The sequence below is a fragment of the Cinclus cinclus genome, chromosome 20 (assembly GCF_963662255.1).
Source record: "Cinclus cinclus chromosome 20, bCinCin1.1, whole genome shotgun sequence".
Taxonomy (NCBI): domain Eukaryota; kingdom Metazoa; phylum Chordata; class Aves; order Passeriformes; family Cinclidae; genus Cinclus; species Cinclus cinclus.
In genome coordinates this window covers 5,269,134-5,287,131 of record NC_085065.1, presented here as the reverse complement: position 1 = coordinate 5,287,131, position 17,998 = coordinate 5,269,134, and the positions used below count along the sequence as shown (strand labels likewise).

The 17,998-nt window shown below is 54.1% G+C and overlaps 1 protein-coding gene across 1 annotated transcript; it reads right to left on the bottom strand.

The window, feature by feature from the left end:
- Window positions 1-4,373: 4,373 nt before the first annotated feature.
- On the bottom strand, window positions 4,374-16,487 carry CYGB (cytoglobin). Its single transcript, XM_062506407.1, has 3 exons — window positions 15,490-16,487; window positions 5,201-5,432; window positions 4,374-4,538 (listed from the first exon to the last, which is right to left on the bottom strand). The coding sequence occupies exons 1-3, from the start codon at window positions 15,630-15,632 to the stop codon at window positions 4,374-4,376; spliced, it is 540 nt and encodes a 179-aa protein (XP_062362391.1). The 5' UTR covers window positions 15,633-16,487.
- Window positions 16,488-17,998: the final 1,511 nt, after the last annotated feature.

Here is a 17,998-nt window from a genome sequence, read left to right as displayed (position 1 = left end):
ATATACACGGAACGCAGGTATAAAACCAGCACAGAAGCGCCGAGGAACACGAAACATGAACAGGATCTGCAGCAGGAACAGGAAAGACACAGGAGTTACATCAGACAGTGCACACTCACATCTGTGGGTCACGCTGGGGCTGGTTCAGACATACTAACAATTAGAGACAACTTCAGCTATGGAAAATAATTAGCGCCGCAGCCTGGCAAAGAGGTCAGAGCCAGGCTGGTGGTTTTGTCCCTCCCTTTCCCTAAGCTGGTCCAAGCTCAGCACATGGGTTTCCCTTTTTCCCTCTGTCTGGCATTGATGGTGCTGGCCCCAGGCAGCACCGGCATACCCGCACCAGGGCAGTTTCCCCGTGGCAAGGGGCAGGGAAGGCTGAGTTCTGGTACCAGAGTCCAGCCAGGTGAAATCTGGGCCCCCCTGAAGTCACTGAGCATCCCCTCAGAGAGTGGGGAGACTCTGAGGCCTCTTTCCTGGGGCAAAGTGGCAGAGATGTGAGAGGACTCCCCTGGGAGAGCTCATGGCTCGGCTGCCTTGGGGATTTGTCACCCCCCAAGAGAAGATGAGGTTGGTGGCAAAGGGTTCTGGTGGTGTTGGGGGGTGTTTCTAGCTGGGTGCCTGTAAAGCTAAACCTGCCATGAATGTTGGCCATGGGAGGGGGAGATATGGTGGGTGGGATCTGTGCCCCCCATCCCAGCCCAGTGCCTCCCATTCCCTCCAGTGCTCAACTCCCTCTGACCAAATGCTGAGCTTCAGGGGAGGTGACAAGAGTTTGTTGATATGAGCAGGTGCTGCCAAAGAGCCAGGACGAGGCGCTCAGGGGGGACCCTGTCCTAGGGACACCCAAATCCCCTCCTCGCTCAGCATTTCTCTACCTCTGTCAGGAGGCACAAAGGCTTTCCCACCTGGATCACAGCTCCATGTCCAGCCCTGATGGTAGCGCCAAGGCGCTGTCTGAGCCAGGGGGTGGCTGGGCCTGGGGGGCACGGGGGTCCTCAGGAGAGAGACCAGCCAGCCCCCAGTGTGTGCTGGCTACGATGCCCTGAGCCTCAGCTTCTCACTTGTGAGTTTTGGGGAAAAGTCTTTGCAGGTCCCTACCTGCCACCACCACAGAGTAAAGCTCAGCCCAAAGTGCCCTTAGCTCAGCCTAAGTGTGCCAGGAAGTGAAAGGTCACGGCCCAGAGAGCAAGACCTGAACAAAACAGGAATAAAGGGGCCCCCAGTCAGCTGCGATGGGATCGGGGGGAGCAATGGGCTGGCAGTAACAGGGAATGGCTGTGCATGGACGTGTGTGTGCCAGAGAGCCACGCACAGAGCCAGGACATGGCCCCCCTTTCTGCTCTTCCACCTGGCATTTATCAGCCCTGTCACTCTGGAATGGTACTTCTGCCTTATTGTGTTATCTTCATCTCTTCCCAGATGAGAATGTTCCTGGACTGAAGCAATGCCTCCTCTGCTGCGGGCGGCAGAGAGGGGGCGTTCGTTTTATCTCTGTCTCCTCCCTCCTGAGCTTTGCCCCGGCCACCCTCCTGCTTCATGTTACTTCCTACGAAGCTGATAAAAATAAACATGTTTTTGTTTGCATCTATTGGAGTGGCCTGCAATTTGGCTGATGGGGGGTGCTCCTCGAGGGACAGCAGCTGCACACATCTGGATCTGCTTTAGGAAAAAGTGCCTGGAGAAAATCCCAAGCCCAGCACATGCACACGTAGGCGCACGAGGCAGCGGGTCAGCTTTTTCTAGGGATGTAAAGAGGAAAGGAGAAACCAAAGCACTGTTTAATGAGGAGATGGGGGGGACCTCCCTGCTGCTGCTCCCCAAAAGCCAAGGCACATGGGTAGGTTGGGTATGAACAGGGAAAATTTCCAGACACTCCAAGGTGGCTTCTCTGTGGACTGGGAGCCCAGTTTTAGTTGTGGAAAGTGGAGGGCGGGGGAAGGGTTTGTGCTGCAAAAATAAAATTCCCACCTGGAGATTATTAACCTCAAAGGTTAATGTGCAAATTTTGTCTAAAGATGAATGAACTCATCAGAAATAAGTGCTGCTGGACTCAAGGCCTTGGCAGGAATCAGCAGAGCTGTGCTCGTGAGAGTCCCGTGATGCACGCACACACAAATATCATCTAACAGTCTTGATCCAAGAGATCCCTCTCCAGTTCTGCACCGGAGGGAAGTCAATGGCTGAACAGATTTTTTCCATCCATCCCTGCCCCGGCAGCAGCAGTCATTTGAGGGATGCCTCCACTGACCCTCGGGGGATGAGCAGCTGCTGTGACACTCCAGAGCGAGCTGGAGGCAGCAGCTGTTGGCACCTTCACCAGTGCAGGCTGGTGGGATGAACTTTGGGGATGCTGACTCTGACAGCCCACCCCACCCCACGAGCAAGGCAGCATCACTCGTCACTCTGTGCCCGTCCCTTCCTTTTACAACCCCCTTGGTCTTGCATGCTGCCATGCCAAGGACAGCTGTGCCTGAGCTGTTATTGCCACCCAGCTCTCTGTGGAGGCCCAGGATGTGCCACTGCTCCTCTCCATCAAGGGTAATGTGGGATGCAGGAAGGACAGAACTGCAGGGCCGGAGCGGCTGTTGTGGCATTAGTGGAGTCCTGGGGATATTTTGAGACATAATAAACCTCTTCCTGGGGATGATTAAAAACATGGGTGAGCAAAGCAGGAGTTTCTGTCTGTCTGTTTGCTCTGGAGGAGGGAGGTCAGCCTGGGAGAGCGACCATGTCCCCTCCAGCAGTGTCCCCACAGTGGAGGGAGGGATGTCCCCAAGGTTGCTGTAGGGATCCCAGTTGGAACTGTGGGCTTGTTGTCTGTCCAGCTGGCATCCAGGAGAGGAGCTGGTCTCTCTCAGGAAGCTGCCAGCTCTCCAGGACAGTGGTGGAGTGAGGCCAGAGGAAATCTCAGAAGGGAACCCTCCTCCCACTTCAACAGATAACATTTCCCCTAAAGCTAGAGCTCTAAAAATAGCATAGGCCTTTAGGGAAATATTGGGTGGCAAGGATTCCAAAGCTTCCCAGCACATCTGACATTTCATCCTCAATCCTTTGCCATTCAGTTCCCAGAAATCTTATAAATCCAACCACACGTAGGCAGGAGGCAACGGGGCTGCTCCTCCTCCCTTTTTCATAACTACAAAGGAAACTGAGGCACAAAGCAGGCAGACTCACCCGGAGATTCAGGAGGAGTTGGTGCTAGAGGCAGGATGAGTGCTCCAAGCCCTGCAGCCATGTTTTGGGGGGTGTGGGAAAAGCCTTTGTCAGGCACAGGCAGGAGCACTGCTGTCCCCAGGAGGGACACAGCTCCTGCGTGGGCTGATTTCTACCAGGCACTTTATTGGGAGGAACCCAGTTTCACCACGAGGGCAGGAATATGTTCTATACAAGGTATTTATTAATTTTAACAGAGAAGGGACCTTTCCTCACACCCAGAAATCCCTCCTGATATGTCCATGCCATCTTTTCCTCCTCCTGGTCACAGCCTGACCCCCCTTCTCACTGAGAGGGCAGAGCTGGCAGACAGACCTACACACCAGCTCCCAGGGCAGTGGCTCATCATGTGCCACCCAAACCCATCCTCAGGGAGCTGAAGGGCAGTGGGTGGACTCACCAGCTCCCCACATATGGCACAGGGATCCCACCTACCCACCATGCTCTGAGACATAAGGGGAGGCAGCCCAAAGGCATCCTCCTCCTTCCCACTCTCTCGTGCTGTGGGATCACTTCTCTCCCACCCCAGGAGGGTTTGCAGCAGCCAGCTGAGGACAGGGACTGTGGGTGACAGGAGAGGTGAGGGCTGCTGCCCACCTAGAGCCCAGGGTGATGGGCACCCAGAGTGGCTCTGGCTGTCAGCCCTGCCAGGTGATACAGAAAGTGCAAAGCAAAGCATTCTTGGTGCCAGTTGGAGGTCTCCAGGTGTGCCCCCAAAAGCCAGCTCTGCCCAGGGGCTTTGCATGGAAAATGAGGGTTGTGCTGTTCATCAGTGAACAGGGCAGCAGCAGGACTTGTACAAGGGACTCTGAGATGGTGCAAGTGAGGTGCAGGATTTGGGAGGTGGTGATGGACAGGCCAGGACAGGAAGATGGAGCCAACAACCAATGCTCTCCCCTCACCCTCTGCATCCCCTTCCAGCGTCCCCTGCAACTGCTTCACCCCAACCCACCCACACCCTTCGTGGTTCTGTGGTTTGTTTTTTTTTGCTTATTTAGTTTGTTTTTAAACCCCATGGAGATCAAATTGTGGCTTGGCAGCTGACAGAACTGGCCCTACTGGGCTCCCCAAACCTAGCAAAGATCTTGAGAAGAGACCAGAGTGAAGTCCTGGGGTGAGCGAAGCCCTCCCTGCCCCTCTGGTGGCCCCCTGGGCGCTCACAGGGTGGCAGTGGGGTACTGAGCCCAGCCCACCTCCTTGTAGGCCGCCGTCACATGGGTGTAGATGAGGGTCTTCATCTTGGTCCAGGCTCCGTGTGCCTCCGGGGTGAAGTCGTTGGGGTATTCCTCAGCAATGACCTCCAGCATGACACCAGTGAGTTTCTGAGGGGAGGCAGACAGCCAGCAAGGGGTTAATAACTCTCCAGGTAGCTGCTCACAGTGAATTTACCTTTCTCCTACAAAAAAACACTTGAGTCCTGCTGCTATCTATAAGACACATGTCCTGGATGTTTGCTGACACCCCTGGGAGCAGACAGGACAGGTCACCATCCTGTCAAGGCAGCAGGGCAGAGACCCAGGTGTGAGGAAGGAGCTGCTTGCAGGTTAAAGCATCTCCTCAGTCTGGGCACTTGAAATTATTTACAGGATCACAGAATATCCCAAGTTGGAAGGGACCCATAAGGGTCATCTAGTCCAACTCTTAAGTGGATGGCCACATGGGGATCAAACCTGTGATCCTGGTGTTACTAATAATTAGAATCCATGCTATCACGCTTAATTTCCAAAAGAAGGGGACACAGCCACAAACATGGACACAGCCAGGTGTGTTTCCCTGGGCAGGGGGAGGCACTGGGTGCTCTGGCACTGGCTGTGTGTGGGGATGGTGGTCTCCACAGGACAGTGTCACAGTGGGACACTCCAGCTCTGTGGGGAGCAGCCCCCACATCCAGCCAAGCTTCTCCAGGCAAGAACAGGCAGCACCAGCTCCCCACAGCTCCCTCTCCCTAAAGCAGCCCAAAGATTATTTAGCTCCTATCCTTTACCTTAAAGTAGATGGGCTCCACTTTGTGCTTGAGGGCATGGGCCTTGCCCACCAGGGCCAGGACAGAGGAGACCTTTTCAGAGTCGTTGAGGTTCTCCACCACAGTGTTGATGGCCCCCATGACCCTCCGAGCGTGCTTGCGCAGCTGCAAGCTCCTCTCCATCTCCAGTGGATCCTCCATGTGCTTAAATTGGCTGAAGTACTGCTTGGCCGAGGGGAAGTTCACAAAAAACCTTCCAGAAAGAAGAGACACAAAATGCCATCAGGAGGGGGAGGACTGGCTGAGGGGTTAAAGCAAAGCATGGGGGATGGAGATGCTGGAAGCCACCCCCTTCATCTCCCACAGCCAGGGCTGATTTTCCTATCAAATTTTCTAGGAGCTGCAGCATTCAGCTGTCTGAAAACCAGCAGGTTGATGCCTTTTTTCAAACCCCATCTGCTACAAAGTCATCACAGCTGGATATTAATTCTCAAAGCAGAAGCAAGACTGAGTTCCTGATGCCCAGAGATGCCACCCAGGTGTGCCAGATGCTGGATACATGCCCACATATATCAAAACATCACATCCTGCCTCAGAGAGCTGGAAATGAGCATGAAAACCTCTCTCTATCCCACCCAACCTCTCCTTGCCCATCTTCCTTGCTATGATGGGCTTTATTTCTTCATTGCCACCAAGAACAGTCTCCCCTTGTCCAAGTTGCCCCACTTTTCATGGATCAGCCCCACCAGAGTCTACAGCAGGACCTAAGGCCTGAACTGATGTCATTACTCATTTGTGACATTTTTCCCAGCACAAGGATACTCAAAGAACTCACCAGCCCCTCTTGAGAGGGGGGCTGAGGATCCTCTTTTCTGCAGGACTAAATCAACCCAAATAAATGCAGCTGAAAGAAATGAAGTTGTGGTCACAGTTTATACTCTGAGCTCCCCAGGGAGGTGGAGGGCTGGAGAGGGCAGGGAGTTGAAGGGTACAAGATAACAGGGACAAAGGCTGGAGTCACCAATACCAACACCATCCATGCCAGGATTGCAGCTGGGGCTGACACTTGAGTCACTTTAACCACCCCCTTCCACCTAATTTATGCAGGAGAGTACCACTCAGTGTTTGTTCCCTGCTTTCACCCAGCTCCCTCCCTCCTACAGGGCTCTTCCTGGCTCCTGGACTGGTGAAGGATGCTCAGGAGGCAGCAGAGATGTCCCCCATCGTTCCTGGCTCCAGGCAGACTGCCTGCTCCCCTCCCTAACCCCCTTCCCAAGCCATGAGAGCCTGAACCCATCCCACCTCTCCCTCCAACCATCACTACTTCTCTCCAGAGTCAGGTGGGATCCTCTTCCCCACTCACCACTCCACGAATAACCACAATATTGAGTACCAGGCTCCTTTACCAATTTGTTATCTTCCTTCCCCCGCTCCCTTGGCTTGTGAAAGCTTGGGGGCATTGCCAAGGAAGCGGCGTGAAGCAGCGCCTGGAGTGCACCACCGCTTCTGTTGCTTCCCCAAGGCATCTGGGATTCATAAGATGGCCCAAAATAGGTTTTGGAGGTGTGAAGAGTGTGCAGCAGAAAGGGTGGGGGAGGAGGGAAGGTGGAAGGGGGAGACAAGGTGTTGCTTTTAAAACCCAGAGGGGACCCATGACAAAACTCCGCTTGTTGTTGTGCAGCCTCCTCCCCCCAGCACAGCTCCTCCTGGCACATCTGGTCCCTGTCGGGAGAAATCACTCCCAGGCCTGGCTGCCTCCAGCTCCTACTGCCACAGAGATGCTCACTCCTTCAGCCCAGAGCTGTCAGAGAGGTGCTGGGGTATGGAGCTGGCCAGGGCTGCATGGATAACATCACTCATAGGGTTTAAGACTTTTTGCACTGGGCATTTCCTCACAGAAGGGCAAATGTTCCACTCTGGTTTAATGGAACCAGTTTTTCCAGCTGGACTCAGCATCCCTCTGCCCCCATCCCATCTCTCCCCATCCCTCTATTCAAGCTGTTGTAGCTCCAGTCACCCAGCAAAGCCCTCCAGCTCCAACAAGGATCATCCTGCTGGGGTCAGAGCTAATAGTTTTACCACCCCTGCTAGTGGATCTTTCTTCTTAACAGGCTCCCCCCAGGCACTGGAAGCAAGGGATGTCACTGGAAGTGGGACCTGCTGCCCCAGCCAGGGGATGTAAGCTGCCAGCTGGTCCCTGCATGCCTCAGCCTCTGGACCCCAAACCACAGGAAGCTCCCTGAAAAACTGCATTTTATCTCAGCTGAAGGGCAAGATGTTCTGAAGACATGGGAAATGAGTTGAGAAAAATTCCTGGTCTGAACCAGTACAGGAATAGCAAGAGGGGACTGACCTCTGCATCCTGAGGATTTACAGTGTGCCCCCAACAAGAGAAGGGCCAGAAGGAGACCCTGGGACCATCACCTCTACCTGTCCCCACTTTTGGCCAGATATGCCAGGAGCAAAGACTGGTTAAACCCTCAAAATACCCCAACCTGTGTGAGACCAGACCAAGGAAGGATCCAAATCCTTGTTTTCCAACCTTTCCCTGCTTTGCAGACCCTCAGGCTGATGCCCCTATGGGAGCTGAGCCCAGCAGCTTTCCCAGGGGATCTGCCACCAGGACAGCAGCAGTGCTGGGGATGTAAAACCAGCAAACCTTCAGCTCATGTGTTCAGTCCTGTGTCTGCTGGATTTCTTTGGTGGAGAACTGAAACAGAGGAGCCCTAAAATGTCTTTGCTTCAAGCAAACCCATGGATGGCCAGAGACCTGCAGCCACCTCTCCTTGGAGAGCAGCAGGCGCCTGCAGCAAGAACTTCTGCCTGGAGCAAATATTTGAGCTGTCAAACCACACAGAAGGGGAAAGGAGGTTCACTCAGTGCTAGTTGTTAATAAACAGAGAAGATTAATTTAACACAAAGGTTAAATATAACCAGAGGAAAGGAGAAAAAAAAAAGAAATAAAATAACTCCAATAATAGTGAGTTAGAAGAGGTGTCAGTTGGGGTTTTTCCATCTACAGGAAATTTTGAAAGTTCAAACCTCTTGGGCTCTGGAAGATTTTTGGATCATTATGTGCGTGCATGTGTGGTTTGGGCTTTTTTTCTCCATCAGAGTCATTAAAAGATGCTATTTACCACTGCATATCACACAAAATGATGATTGATAGGAACCAGATGCCTGCATACGATCTCATTAAATTTCTTTTTAAGCGATTCCATTCTCCACCCGCTAATTTGTACTCTGCCAGCTACATCTGGACCCAGTGGACAGGATGTCAGGATTGCTTTTCCTCTCTCTTTTGCCCTTATAACAACTTTAAGGACACAACCATTCCCAGTAGCAGAGCCAAAGGAAATAATTAAGGTGCAAGCCCACTGCAGTTACTGGAAACCTGTTTTCTGTTAGGGAGGAGTGGCATCTCCTCCATCTCCCCCACCTTCCTTCCTCTGCCCAGAGCATGCAGAGCAAATCCTGCATGGAGGAAACCTCCAAGCCCAGACACCTCCTTGCCTCCCCAGCTGCAAAGAGGACACCTAGATGCTGCCTGGTCCTCCCAAGCACTGAAACTCTTGATACTTCACTTACAAACTGTGGAGTGAAAATGCTCATGAGCCCTCAGATCTGCTGGGAGGCTTCAGTTGAGCCCCCAGCCAGTACTTGGAGACTGGATTTTTTTTTTTCCCTAGATTTCTACAGAATCATTTAGGTTGGAAGACGCTTTTAAGATCACCAAGTCCAACTCTTAACCCAGCACTGCCAAGACCACCACTAAAACATGTCCCCAAGTGCCACATCTCTTCAATCCCTCCAGGGTTGGTGACTCAACCTACCAATGCTTTCATGTTTTCTCTCGCCTCGTCCCTCTACGTGGGAGAAACTCTAAGGCAGCCTGGAGCCTCTCATGTCCCTTTTCAAACCTCTCCTTCCAGCTCCTCTCTGGGGAGCCTACAAAGCAGCTGATAATGGGTAGGCAGGTGGTGTGTGATGCTGCTATTTATTATGCTGAGGGCTGTCTCACCGCTTCTCCTTCACGTTCCTCCTGCTCCTCCCAGCCACCTGTAGCCCATCATCCCCTTTCCAGGCTGGGGAAAGGCTGCTGGGTGCTGCTTGGGTGTTTACCCAGCCCAGGGTGAGGAAGGTCTCAGCCATGTCAATGCCACGTCCCAACAAGACAGAAAAAGGCAAATTTAATGAGTAAGAAGAGGATGGTGCCTGCCTGCTCCTGTATCCTCTCTCTGAAGGCTCCTGGACAGGTGGAGATGGTGGTGGGCAACATCTCCAGCTCTGTCATAGGAGGGTTGGAGGGAAAAGAGCCAAGCCCCACATCCACACACTATTGCTAAATTCAACTTCCACAGCTGAGAGAAATGCGTAGCTGGCCTTCCTCCATGTGGGATGTGTGTGAAGCCCACATCCAGCTGCAAAGCCTTGGGAGCAGAATCCAGCACAACACTGAACCCTGCTCAGAGGCTGGAATGCCCCCATGCCCAAGGCAGAGGGACCAGGACACCTCAGTGAGGCTGGGAGTGGACTCAGCAGAAAAGAGTCCACCAAATACATTTGGACACGAGCTAGAAACTCCCAAGGCAAGTCTTGCTCACTTCTGTGTGCACAACTCACACCTCCAACTCCTCATTGCTGTTGTTTACCCCTAACACATACATGGATTCAGCCTGAAGCTTCTTGGCTGCACGGATGAACCTTTAGGGTAGGGGTAAGGACAGTTTTCACAGGAGAAGTGAATTAACAGCGCCAAAGTGGCTTTCCCACGTGTCTCTGGAGATCTACCTCCCCCGGCGTTGGAAGAAGACCCCTGGCTGGGTAGAGAGGTGGGTAAGGACACAGTCCATGTTCCACTAAACTGTGAACCTGTGTGTTGCTGGTATCCACCACCACCTCTCCCATCCAACGCTCCCTTGGCGATTTCCAGCAGCCCCGGCTCAGCCTTGCCTATACTCGGGCAGGATCGCCAGCCAGCCGGCACTCTGCGTTTCCCCAGGCACCCTCAGCTCCTGCCAGCCTGGCCAGGGCTGTCCTGACATTTCCCTGCCCTTAATGAGCCCTGGAGCTCCGCAGGCGGGCGCGCCTCGCTCCGCCGCAGCAGCCGCATTCACGGGGCCGGCTGGCACAGCCGAGCCTTGGCCCTCGCAGCCTGCTCTGGAGGAGGGATTGTCATTCCTGGGACCGACCCATCCTTAGCCACAGCCAGGGATACTGTCCGGGGAAACTGCTCGCCCTCTGTGCCTTTGCTTGCCTTGGTCACGGATGTCCTCGCAGCTCTTGGGGTGTTGAGTGGGCTTTTTCTACCCCCACGTGGCTTGCAAACGATGCAAGGGCAGAACGGGGACAGGGGATAAGGGAAAGACTCTTCTCTGGACATCCCAAGAGTTGCTGGCAGCCCCGAGGTCGTGGTTGGTGTGGGATGTGCCACAGGGATCCCCACGCCATGCAGAAGCCAAAAAGGGCTGGTCCTGGGAGCTGTGATTCAGAGAGAACGCAGCTGTAGGAGAAGGGGCTGTTTTGAGACTGAGCTTATTAAACCCTCACTCGCCCCCTCACTGCTCATGGAGTGGTTGTTAGGTTGGGAAATGTCCCTTCTGTGTGCCTGTGCCAGCAGAGCAGAGCCCTGCTGCGCTCTGGCTCTCCTTGTCCCCCTGAAAATATCTCCCCTGGCTTGACCAGAACCATTTCTGAGCATGGGACAGGGACACTGCTGCTGGTCTTTTCACTGGGCCCTTTTCAAAGAGAGATATTGCATCTCTGTGATCCACTTTGCCCTGAAATGTGTCCTTCAACAGCCAGGAATGGAGCCTTTCCCTATGGACACCTCCAGAAAACATATGTTGGCTTTGGGGGTAGCTGCAAAACTCACTTCTTTACATGTCATTTTTGGGTAGATTCAGCCCATACCTTTTTGATTCAGCTGGGGGAAAAAAAGAAAAAAGTGTTTTCTGCATTGCCAGACTCATTACTCAGATTTTTTGCTATTTTAACCTTGAACTCACAATAACGTCTGGCATCCAAGGAGCGCTTTCATATTTTAAAGCTCTTTGCAAACTTCTCTGAATCCAGGTGTGTTTGCTCAGACTAAGCAGTCATCAAAATCCAGGGGCCTGATCCTGCATTGGCAAACCTTTTTCTTCCCCATCTACGCCTCTTGAGCGGGAAAGAGCACATCAGCAGTGATAGAGAAGGTGCAAATTTGGAAGCTGACGGCTCTGAAGTGCACACAGAGGGAACAGTGATGGAGAAGCCCTACGGAGGAGGCACAGCCTGTGGTGGCTGAGCCAGGTTGCATTGCCTTCACTTGGCATGGCATTACCATTTTGTCCAGATTCTCCTGGGATCTAATAGAAACTATCCCTGGGTTTTATCCCCTGATGGAATCCATAAAGTTCTGTAGTCTCAGATGTGTGACTATGGTACGTGTGTGTGGGTGTGGGAGCGAGTGTGTGTGCTGGCTGGGACAGGCTGTGGTTTTAGCCCTGGGGTACTTGGGGTCTGCAAAGGCGAGAGGGTCCCAAACCCCCTCTGATGTTCATCCCTGGGTGCTCCCAGGCCCCGTGTGCTGTGGAGAGCTGAGCTACCCCTGAGTATTTGCATCCCCCAGCTCTGTCTTACAGTATTGCAAATAAACTATTGGAAACAAAAGAGGGGACCGTGGGGAGGGACAGCCACATGCTGGAGGGCTCTGTACGGCACAACGAGAGCTAATGCAGGTTCTGAAGTCTGCCCTGCTCTCCCACTGTGAGCTCTGCGGTGAGGGAGGGCTGAAAAAGGACGGATTCCTAAATAACAGAGGGGGAAACTGAGGCACAGCAATGAGCCTGGGGACGTGGGGAGGCTTCAGCCCAGGGCTCCCAGGCGACCCACTTGGGAACTATTCAGCCAGGAGGCACAGCCCCAGATGAGCAGGTCCAAGCTCCAGCCCCAACTGCAGCTCAAGCAAGGGTTAAGGCAGCTGTGAGATGGAGCATGCAGAGGCCCCTGAGCTCCCAAGGAGGAAGATGAGCGTGGCGAGGAGACTCTGTTTCCTCCGGGGCGAGGCTCCCCACCGAGGAAATTGTCAATTAGCAACATAGTTTTAACCACAGAGCGCAGATTCCCAGGATCCGGTGGCTGCTCAGCCGTAGTCCCCATTATTCTTGTTTGTGTCCCCTGGGGTCCCAGAACTCTGTGAGATCAGGGACCCATCACGCTAGGGCAGGCCCCTAGGGGTTTTTTGTGGGTTCAAGCACCAGCGGCAGCCACGAGGGATGGGAACACGATGCCCAGTTCTGTGCCTCAGTTTCCCCATCTGCAAAGCATGGAAATGCTGGGGATGGAGGGGTAGGGTGTTGGTTAGGGGCAGAGGGAGCTGGGCTGGGTTCCTGCAGGACGGCAGCACTGCAGACTCCCCATCACTGCCTTTTGGTGGGCATTGCTGCCTCCCTGCCTCCACCCTTGGGGCACAGCATCAGACCCCACATTCATTTCAGTGATGCTGCAACTCCCCAGCCCTTCCCACGTGGGAAAATGTAATTCCCTGCCCTCAGAAGATCTGAAGGGATTGAGAGAGGATGGAGCAGGGAAGCAGGGAGAGACCGTCTGCCACCAGACACAGCCGAGTCCCTGGTCACAGCCCCGACCCCAGAAGTGCTGACAGATTTACCTGCTCTCACCACTCTGCCCGTGGGGGTTGCACCAAAGGAGGATCCACAGCCACGCATCCTCCTTCCTTCTCCCTGACCACACCTGTGCAAACCCCTTTCTGCCTCAGTTTCCCTAGCAAGGTGAGCAGGAATCCCAGGCGAGCCCTGGTGAAACAGAGGCTGACGTTGTGTGCGCGCCCACCCAAAATGTGCTGGGCGGGTCACCTCGTACCGACCCCACCAGCGGCAGCCCACTGCCCCCTCCTCAGCCCCGACCTCTGGAGCTGCTGAATCATGTCTTGGCAAGTGGCTGCCGCCGGCCCGTGCTCCCGGCGGCCTCCACGCATGACCCGCTTCTCCCGGCGGCTGCTGCCAGCTGTGGGCACAGCTGGGGGAGCGGCAGCGCCCGTGCTCCCGGCCCCGGCCAGGGCTGCCCTGCTTTCGCCCGGCACGTGCTTCCCCTGGGAGCTCAGGTGCAGCTCAAAGCTCGCAGCGGGGCTCAGAGCAGCGGCGCAAAGACATTTTTGGGGACAGGGTGTGTGACCGGGCTGTGCCATGCGGGTGCAGGTGGAGGTGCTGCTCCAGCCGGTGCTGCTGGAGGGGATGGTACCTCTCCCAGATTGCATTGAAATCCCCAGGGCAATGCACAAAGCCAGATCTCACTTTAAGCATCCCAGGGAAGCTCTGGCTGAAGGAGCAGGTGCTGGGTTTAGCTGGGATGTGCCAGGGCACGTGCCATGACTAAGGATGGAAAGGCTCCCAAAGAGCCAGGGTTCACCCTAGCAGGCATTTCTGTCCTTCCCTCTTGTAATAGCAGGAGAAAACCTTCACCACAGTGCACAACTCTGCCTGGCTTAAAAAAAGATTCAAACTGGACCAAAAACTTCTGCTGGGAAAGTTTGAGCTGGGACCAGGACTTGGCCGCCCAGTCCCCACTGCCACACCTCAATTTCTCTCATGACCAACCCTGCTCCAAGCACCATGGGGACTCCAAAAGCAATGAGTTGCCCTGGGTGAATCCCCCATGGCATTGCTGCAAGTCCTTTGGTGCCAGCCATGGGCACACAGCCATCCTCCCTGTGTCTATGGGCAGCGGGCACCTGGAAGTGCTGGCAGATGGGGCCGTGGCACAACCCAGATGCTGGGCAAGGGGCTGGCCATGACAAGCCCCGAGCTGAACCTCATGGGATGACGTAACCCCCAGATCTCTGCCATTTCTGCTTCAAACCCAGCCTAGGTAGGTTTGGTGTCCCCAGCCATGGAGCTGTCACACCTCCTGACTGCTCTGACTGTCTATATGGAGTGGGGGCCATGGGAGAATGGGCTCAGCCACCAGCATGCTCTGAGAGAAGGAAATGTTAATGTAGGAGACAGAGAGGGGGCTCCAATGTAATTTTGAAATCTGCAGAGGGGTCTTGATAAGAAAATCCCATTGCAGTGCTGGCAGCGAGCCTGGAGGGGAGCTGGCTCTGCTCATTGTGATGTCCAGGGAGGCTCTGCTCCCTGCAGACCCTGTAGGCTCAGGGCTTTAGCTCAGCCAACTGGAAAACTTTCAGATGCTTATTAGTAAACAGCACATCCATCCAAGGGGTTCCCTGCGCACCCACAGTCCCCTGCTGGAGGAGAAAATGGGAAGGACACAACCCAGCCTCAGGTCTCCTACCTGGGGTGCCTGGTGTTTGGTCCAGGTGGGAGTCTGACCAGGACCATCCCAGCGTTCCTGACCCCAGGGATGAGTGGTGTGATTCTCTGGACAGGATCATTGCTGTTTGCTAAGAAGTCATTGCAGACATCTCGTCTGTCCCTCTCCTTGCCCTGCCCGTCCTCCCATCCCTTCTCAAATAAGGGAAACGGCCTGTGGGCACCATACCCCACTGATATCCTAAACTCTCAGTGCCAGTGGGACCCTGTGGGATTTCCACTTGGCTCTTTCCTGGTGTACCTGGGTATGGTTTTTCTCACAGAGAACACAAGAACCCCCACCTGCCTCTGCTCCCCATCTCCAGAGCATCTCCCCTGGTCTGGTTGCAGGTGCAGAGCTTTGAGCTGCTGTCTGTGCCCCATTGCCATCGGGAGATGCTCTGCACCCCCTCCCAGGGCTGCTGTCCCCTCCTGCCCTCCTCTCCCTCCTGTGCCCCCCACAGCCCCCTTCCACCGCCAACTTCAGCCCTCTCCTTCCCGCCGACGCTGCCACCGGAGGGACAGATGGTGCCCTCGGAGACACACCTGCTTGGGTTTTATCTTGGCTCCCAACTTGCATTATTTCACCCGCCAGCCTGCTACGGGCCCGTGCCATCCTCACGCCTCTCCCTGGGGGGACCAAAAACCCCAGACCCCCAACCCACCCGAACCCGGGGCTGAGCTTCCCCCACCTCGGCTGCCCCCCCAGCCCCGGCCGCAGGTTAAGGTGACCTTTGTATGGAAGCAGCTTCCCCCAAAGTCCCCGGCAAGGCTCCCCCCGCTCCCCCCGCCGCTGCCACCCGGCTCAAAGGTGTGGGAATCCGAGGAGCGCTGTGAAACCCTCCCTGCTCCCAGGCAGCAAATACACCCAGCCAGCTCCCCACTCGCTGTCATTCATCTCCACTCAGTTCTATATATTGTTCTGCCTCTTTCTCGGCTATATAGAGATTCAGTTGGAATTGCTGCTTCCTTTTTTTTTGTTTGTTTTTTAAATACCTGATGAGTATGGAGACCCCAACGTCCTCGCAGTTTGCATATACTCTGCTCCATATCTCTTGAATAACCTTTTTTTCTGCGTCTGAAATCTCTTCACTTCTTTCCCATCTCTCAATCTCCATTTCTCCCTGGACTTTCTCCATGAAAAACAGCCGGCAGGATCCTCCGGGAAGCCAGGAGGAGATAAAGAGAGATGTGTGTGAGCGGGTATATCCTGCGAGAGGAGACAAGGTGTTTGCTTGGCGGCTCTGCGACGTGTGGATGTGGATGTGTGTGTGTGTGTGAGTGTGAGTGTGTGTGAGTGCAGCTGCCTGTCAGCGTGTTCAGATATGGAATTTAAAAAATATCCCGGAGGAATGATGCATGCGATTAGATTTGAGATCTCCTAGTGCTGTCCATGGCTGTAGTTAGCTTCAGCTCTCCTCGGATGTGAGTGGCTGACTGATGAGGAACTGCCTAAAAGTAAAATATTCAAAGGCATTGCAAGACCAGCCTCTTCACCAATGTGTGAACGTGAGCTCACTTTTCTCCCTCTCTCCTCCTCTCTCCCACTCCTCCCTCCTTTCCTTTTTTTTTTTTTTTTTTTTTTTTTCCTCCCTGAAAGGGAGGGATGAGAGAGATGTTCTGGGCAACATCAGGACGGGGATGGCGGGGGGAGGTAGTGCTGGAAGTTTTTTTTCCAGCCCTTTGTAAACAGCTCAGAGGAAATTCAGAATCCAGAGTGCTGAGTTAAAGTTAGCCCAGCCGCTGGCTGCGCCGAGTTTTGCCCCGGCTCTGTTCTTTGCGCTCCCTGATTTTGCAGGAGGTGGTGTTTGGAAGGACAGACCCCTCACCTCCAATGGGTGTGAAGAGGGTCGGGTCGAAAGGGGAGCACGAGGCTTCTCCACTGCGAGAATCTCTCTGCACCCCAAAAGAGATAATGGTCTGTCCTATAGGGACTTTTTTAATGCTGAGAATTTTCTCTCTTTTCTTGTGGCAGGACCCAGCTGAAAGGGATCCATAGTTAAGGCACTCGTGAAATGAAGGTATTATTGACAATTGCATGGCTCCTGGCAGTGCCTTGGCAGGGAACACCTCCACTCCGGGCTTCCCGCCGCCTTCGTGGGTGTGCTTTGGGGCTGCTTTTAACCAAATGCCATTCCCAGCTCCCTGACAATCCGGCATGTTAAACCCACAGCACAGCCCATTGCACAGAGAGCAGAAAAATCCTAAGGAGACCTGTAATAACCACGAGTCCCCCGGGGGGGGGATCAGGGACCAGAGAGCAGCGGCTGTGCCCCTCCGCCTCCCGCACTCCGCGCACCCTGCCAGGGCGGACAGACGGACGGACGGACGGACACACGGGCTGCCGCTCTGACAGGCTGGGGGGTGGCTGAGCCCCTTGAGGGGCTGGGGCTTTGTTACTGCAGAGCTGTCGAGGCTTTTTGCTGTATTTCTCCTCCAATCCAGCCTTGGCCACCTCCCCATTAGCAGCCGCCAGACTGGTGGTGTCAGCAAATTTGCTCTTGCAGAGCTAATGAGAGCTGGTGGAGAACATGCTGCCCACAGATTCCCCACTGTGGGTCCCCCAGGGAAGATGTGCTGGGACAGTCCGGGATCCCCACGCATCTGTGAACCCCTTGATTCGAGAGCAAAGCTCAGCTGTGAGCTGCTGAACCCACCGGTGTGACAACAGAGAAGTGTGGCCAGAGGTCAGGATCTGTTCAGTAACATCACCACCAGCTGCTGAATCATCAGATTTTCACCAAGTTTGGATTTGCCTTGTGCCTATTAGCCAATGGGATGAACAGCCATGAGCCCCAGCTCAAACATTAACTACATGGTGGTCACCAGGCAGCAGAGAAACCCCTCTGGACCTGGTATGGTACAGCCAAGCTTAACACCTTCCCTTAAAATGCAGGGGAAGAGGTGTTTTCAGCTTAGCTTAAACTCAGAGAGACCCAGCTTAAACCCAGAGCAAAATTACAATGCAGTGCAAGTGCTTTCAAAAAGAGAAAAAATCAAACACTGACCAATGTGAACACTGGGGGGATAATCTGGGTCGAGTATTCGTTATCATTTGCTGTGTGTTTAAAGAAAATCTTCAAGCTTTTGTACCTGGTGTCTTAGTCCACCCCAGGCTTACATCCTGGCATGTGGTTCCCAGCTGCAGCCGGTGCTTTTCCTTGCTCCCTGATACCTGGTGTCATAGTGTCGGGGCTCAAAAGTCTGGGTTCAAAAGCCTCCATTTAGAAATATTAAAATATTAGAAAACAATAGAAAAGTAAGTGAGAAATCCCCCAGCATTTTCCAGTTTTCTACCTCCCTCTCTGGGCTCATCACATCTGGCCCACTCCTGTGTTCCATCCTGCTCCTTAGAAGGAGATGGGGAGTAAAGCAGTGGTGATTCTCTGCTGCCTCTAAATCCCAGATGATCCCAACAACCCTGCATTTCTGCATCTCGTCCCAGGCATGGGACATTAATCAAGGGCAGGAGTGCAGGCACACGCTGTCACATGCCTGCCACCCG